The sequence below is a fragment of the Rhinopithecus bieti genome, unplaced genomic scaffold (assembly GCF_001698545.2).
Source record: "Rhinopithecus bieti isolate Rb0 unplaced genomic scaffold, ASM169854v2 scaffold_759, whole genome shotgun sequence".
Lineage (NCBI taxonomy): Eukaryota > Metazoa > Chordata > Mammalia > Primates > Cercopithecidae > Rhinopithecus > Rhinopithecus bieti.
In genome coordinates this window covers 793,362-799,499 of record NW_016803631.1, presented here as the reverse complement: position 1 = coordinate 799,499, position 6,138 = coordinate 793,362, and the positions used below count along the sequence as shown (strand labels likewise).

Genomic DNA, 6,138 nt, shown 5'->3' with positions numbered 1-6,138 from the left:
AAAAAAAAAAAAAAAAAAAAAAAAAAAATACAATCTGGAAAATAACATTCGAACCATCAATTCTTTCCTTGAAAACCTAAGTGATTTAAATGACAATATTCTAAAGTTCCACGAGATGGCGACATTACTCCTTGAATGAGACGTTTTCCTTCACCTTTTATGCAATCAACAACTATTTATTGAGTATCTACTGTAAGCTACCCACTGGGTAAATGGCAGTGAAATGGCATAAAATGGTTCCTGCTCTCGAAGAGAAAGAGTCTAGAGAACAAGGCAGACATTAAACAAGTCAGTCAATGAAGTGTGCCATATGCTCAGGCAGAAATGAATAGAGTACTATTAAAGAAATAAAAGAGATCCGGCCGGGCATGGTGGCTCACGCCTGTAATCCCAGCACTTTGGGAGGCCGAGACGAGTGCATCACCTGAGGTCAGGAGTTCTAAACCAGCCTGGCCAACATGGTGAAACCCCGTCTCTACAAAAATACAAAAATTAGCTGGGCATGATGGCGGGTGCCTGTAGTCCCAGCTATTCGGGAGGCTGAAGCGGGAGAACTGCTTGAACCCAGGAGGCGGAGGTTGTAGTGAGCCAAGATCACACCACTGCACTCCAACCTGGGCGAGGGAATAAGACTCCGTCTCAAAAAAAAAAAGAGAGATCCCTGGATTGTAATTACGAAAGAACTTTTTCAGATGCCGTGTAACTTAAGGGTTCACAGTGCAACTCTGGGGGCAGTCAGTCTAGGTTTGAAGACCTAGTAGCTGTGAGATCTTGGGCAACTTGCTTAACCCTTTTTTTTTTTTTTTTTTTTTTTTTTTTGAGACGGAGTGTCCCACTCTGTCGCCCAGGCTGGAGTGCAGTGGCTTGATTGATCTCTGCTGACTGCAACCTCTGCCTCCCAGGTTCAAGCGTTTCTCCTGCCTCAGCCTCCCAAGTAGCTGGGATTACAGGCCCACACCCGGCTAATTTTTGCATTTTTAGTAAAAACAGGGTTTCACCATATTGGTCAGACTGGTCTCGAATTCCTGACCTCAAATGACCCGTCCACCTCTGCCTCCCAAAGTGCTGGGATTACAGCGTAACTCTTTTGTGCTTCCATGTCCTCATCTATATGACAGAGGTAATAATTGTAGCAACTTATTTGGTTATTTTGAGGACTGAATAAGTCAATATGTGTAAAGTGCTTAGAATAGTGCCGGCACATAATAAATACTATTCAGAGAAAATATTTAGATGTTCTAATATAGCTCCCAATTTAAATTCAGCATTTTCTTGGGAAAAGACTAAGCTAGAAAATCTCTTACAAAGCTATTCTGTTTTATTATTAGGTGAACGATGATCAAATGAGAAAAATAATTAGAAAGGAATTGAAAGGAATGTTTTATGTCATCCTACCAAAAGCCTGGAGAATATTTTAAAATATATAATTTATTTTAAATTTATTTTAAATGTTCAACATTTCTAATTTTTTCAGAAAACTCTGAAAATGGAGAAGAGAAGGCTATTTCTCAAAATATTAAAGATGTTTATGCTAACAGTCATAATAAATAATATTAAAATACCAGAAGCATTTTCCATCTATATTGTGTCTAAGCTTGTGTTCCTTGGAATTTTGTCTGTGATAATTCTTCAAGGAGGCCAGACACGGTGGCTCACACCTGTAATCCCAGCACTTTGGTAGGCCGAGGCAGGCGAATCATCTGAGGTCAGGAGTTTGAGACCAGCTGGGCCAACATGGTGAAACCCCGTCTCTACTAAAAATACAAAACTTAGCCAGGCCTTGTGTTACACCTGTGGTCCCAGCTACTTGGGAGGCTAAGGCAGGAGAATGACTTGAACCCGGGAGGTGGAGGTTACAGTGAACCAGGATCACACCACGCACTCCAGCCTGGGTGATAGAGCAAGACTCAGTCTCAAAAAAAAAAAAAAAAAAAAAAAAAAAATTCTTCAAGGTCTGAGTAAACCCCTCCAAATAAAATTTACACATACTTCTGCCAGTTACCTGGGAGACATACTAATTGTGGATCACTTTAAATTTAATCTTTGGCTTTTTTTTTTTTTTNACTGTTCTGAGTTCTTATATATTAAATAATTTAATCAACCCTAAGTACTACCAATGCACACATACTCACAAACACATATATACTCTCTCACCCTTCCTAAGTAATCTGTGAGGCTGCATAGCCAGTAAGTGATAGCTTTCAAATCCAACCAGTCTAATTCCACTGCCTGAACTTATATCTGCTGATAATTATTTAATTCTTCCTTACAGCCATAATGAAAAAATCTGTGTGACTCGTAGTTTCGGAGAAAACTGACACAAAGGAATTGCATCTTACCAAATGATTAAATCTAAAGTCAGTGTAGAAAGCATGAGTTAAAAATTGTGTATGTCATGGTTGCCCTTGAAAACCCATATAGGGCCAGGCGTGGTGGCTCATGCCTGTAATCCCAGGACTTTGGGAGGCTGAGGCAGGTGGATCGCCTGAGGTCAGGAGTTCCAGACCAGCCTGACCAAGATGGTGAAACCCCGTCTCTACTAAAAATACAAAAATTAGCTGGGCATGGTGGCAGGCATCTGTAATCCCAGCTACTCAGGAGGCTGAGGCAGGAGAATCACTTGAACTCGGGAGGCAGAGGTTGCAGTGAGCCGATATCACGCCATTGCACTCTGGTCTGGGCAACAGAGCAAGACACCATCTCAAAAAAAAAAAAACAAAAAGAAAACCCATAAAAATTGTATATAAAGTATATTACATATTATTTGTATATACAACTCTGTACAAACAGGTCAATTTATAGCTGAACACAGTGACTCACACCTATAATCCCAGCATTTGGGAGGCTAAGGTGGGCAGATCACTTGAGGTCAGACATTCAAGACCAGCCTGGCTAACATGGTGAAATCCCATCTCTAGGCCGGGCGCGGTGGCTCAAGCCTGTAATCCCAGCACTGTGGGAGGCCGAGACGGGCGGATCACAAGGTCAGGAGATCGAGACCATCCTGGCTAACACGGTGAAACCCCGTCTCTACTAAAATGCAAAAAAAATTAGCCGGGCGTGGCGGCGAGCGCTTGTAGTTCCAGCTACTTGGGAGGCTGAGGCAGGAGAATGGTGTGAACCCAGGAGGCGGAGCTTGCAGTGAGCCGGGATCGCGCCACTGCACTCCAACCTGGGCGACTGAGCGAGACTCCGTCTCAAAAAAAAAAAAAAAAAAAAAAAAAAAAAAACCCATCTCTACTAAAAATACAAAAAAGTAGCCAGGCCTGGTGGCACATGCCTGTAATCCCAGCTACTTGGGAGGCTGAGGCTTGAACCTGGGAGGTGGAGGTGGAAGTTGCAGTGAGCCCAGATAGCGCCACTGCACTCCAGCCTGGAGCAGGACTCCATCAAAAAACAACAACAACAACAACAACAACAAAAACTCAATTAACAAACATATAATGATAATACTCATACCCTGAAAAGCAACCAGGATCAAACAGGGGAAGGGCAGATTTACATCTCCCATTGTACACTCACTGGGATATTATGTTTGTTGAGAATGATGGCAGACAGAATTGTCCACTCTTTAAATTGTCATTTTTTCTTGCTTCCCCCGTCCCCAAACAATAAAACTTTTGTAACTTAAATATAAATAAATAAAACTCCACTTTTCGCACAGATTTTTAAGATTTTCTCTAGTTATAAAGCACTGCCTCATTCACCTTTTAAAAGAACCACAACTACCTCAATAGAGTATTGTTTACATTCATATCTTTAAAATAGTAATTAATTTACATAAATTTCGATACCTGAATAAACTAAATTCTTTCCTTCCAGGACTTGTCCAAGCAAAAGGCACTCTGCCTGCCATTCGAACATCTTTTTTACACCAAAACTGTGGTATTTTTCCAGAACTGCTTTAGGAAGTCCCCAGTTTGCCAATAGTAGCTTGTCTATTTGGTAGTCGGGAACTGTAGGCTTGCATTCTCCTTTTAGGAAAAAGAAAAAATTAAAAATTTAATTTATTTCTAATATATGAGTTTGACAATCAGCCCTTCACTGTGTGTTGGAATTCCTACATGTTGAAATGAAGCTCTTTAAAGCACATCCTGACTTCAAGAATCTTATGAGAAATTGACCATGTATAGAAAAGTAATAAATTGTTATTTACTGCATATAATAAAAACAATTCCTTAAAAGCCTCAAACAAACAAAAAAGCGTGTAATACACAGTAGATTAAGGGTGTTGGAATTACGGGTGGAGTTGGGGTAAGAGGGCAATATGGAAGCACCACAAAGCTAAGTTAGGTGAGTTTCTATTTATAGTAAGTTTTAGTTCCATGACGACTGCACAACTAACGATTTTAAAAAACTGGGTCGACATCCACGGGACACCCAACCAATCTCATTACGAATCCCTTCCAGCCTTCCTCTGGACGCCGAACAGCCTGTGCCATACTCCAGGCCCAACAATCCTGTCTTAAGGGTCTGTAAGGAGTACTGGGTACTGTGAGGAACGAGCCCCCGAACAGGTGATGGGATTTGGCTAACTAGGAAGTTGTTTCTGTAAAGGTCGAAAGACCCAGAAGCCACGTGAATATTAATACCAGGCGATCACTGAAAACACGCGTATGTCTGAACAGACAGTGACCTGCCACACCAGGCCCAAGTCACAGAGAAGGGGAGTAGAAGCCCAATGGGGTATGCAGTGAAGCAAGTCCCGTGGGGTGAGGACACCTCCCGACCCATGGCCCGGCGGAGCTGCCCCCGTTGCCCGCGGCCTCCCGGGTTCCTGGAGCACCTGCAGCTGCGGCCGACTGACGGCTGCGGTCCTTCAGGCAGCGACCCAGGCCCGGCGGCGGACTCAGCACGGACCCGGAGAGAAGCTGGGGGCTGGCACTGCTGTCACCGCCGCTTCCCGAGAACGAATCTGAGCCTGATTCTGAACGCCGCCGTTTCCCATTCCGACGCAGAAGATTCATGGCAAATCCTTCTCGGCAGATCAGGGCAAGCCACAGTTCCAGCGTCCTCCCACTCGGGAGAACCCTGGCCTGTCAAGAGGTGCGGTCATCTTCCCGCGGGTCTTCAAACTCAAGCCTCCCAGCCCGCCCCGGAACCATAGAGTTCTCCGTGGCGTAACTAACCCGAAAGCCATAGAATCGTGGGGAAGGAGCGGCTCTCGCGGCTGTCTAAGACTTCCGGCCTCCAGCCTCCGTGGTTGGTTAATATGAGAGGTAGATTAAATAGGAAGAATACAGAATCTACAGTTACAACCATACTGACCTAAAAACCTTCCTTCTCTTTTTGTCCATTTCTGGTTTGAATAGGAAGGCCATGCTAACTTCATAAAATGGGCTGCCCATAATAGGTAGATCAGGGAAGTAGCTCTTCTTAACGTATTGGTATTTTGTAAAAAATTATTTCAGATTGAGAAGCATTAATGCAAGATAGCCTAGGGTTTCTAATGGAGCATAATTTCCCCCTTTCACCTAGTGTATGATGGTAGGGTAGGTCTATTTCTGAACACAATTTCCATTTTAGCCAGCATGCCTTGTGAGGAATATGTAATGAGGAACTGGGGATTGCTGGCTGACAGACCCCTGACACACTGTATGAACGCCGCCAAGAAGAGGCTCTGAATATACCCGAGGGATCGTTATGAGTCAAGAGCTTAGTAATGCATCTGTATTGTCCCTTTTGTAAAGGTAGAAGCGAACGAGTTCTGGTCGTAAAACAGTGAACATTCATTACCTAGTTGCACAATTCATTTCACCAAGCAAACCTAGTAGGTCCCAAGCCTGACCTGAAGAGGGTGTGCAATTCTAGAGCACTAAAAATCTCAAAAGGTCCAGTCCAATTAAAAAAAAAAAAAAAAAAAAAAAACTCGAATACAATCTGGCGCCGGGCGCTGTGGCTCACGCCTGCAATCCCAGCACTTTGGGAGGCCGAGACGGGCGGATCACGAGGTCAGGAGATCGAGACCATCCTAGCTAACACGGTGAAACCCCGCCTCTACTAAAAAATACAAAAAACTAGCCGGGCGAGGTGGCGGGCGCCTGTAGTCCCAGCTACTCGGGAGGCTGAGACAGGAGAATGGCGTAAACCCGGGAGGCGGAGCTTGCAGTGAGCTGAGATCCGGCCACTGCACTCCAG

The 6,138-nt window shown here is 44.0% G+C and overlaps 1 protein-coding gene across 1 annotated transcript in view; it reads right to left on the bottom strand.

The window, feature by feature from the left end:
• POLQ (DNA polymerase theta) overlaps nt 1-5,096 on the bottom strand; it is a 119,694-nt gene extending 114,598 nt beyond the window's left edge. Inside the window, exons 1-2 of the mRNA XM_017891207.1 lie at nt 4,787-5,096; nt 3,795-3,974 (exon numbers count right to left, since the gene is read on the bottom strand). Coding sequence (XP_017746696.1) covers nt 3,795-3,974; nt 4,787-4,967 — 361 coding nt within the window. The 5' untranslated portion in view covers nt 4,968-5,096. The remainder of the gene's footprint in view (nt 1-3,794; nt 3,975-4,786) is intronic.
• Nucleotides 5,097-6,138: the final 1,042 nt, after the last annotated feature.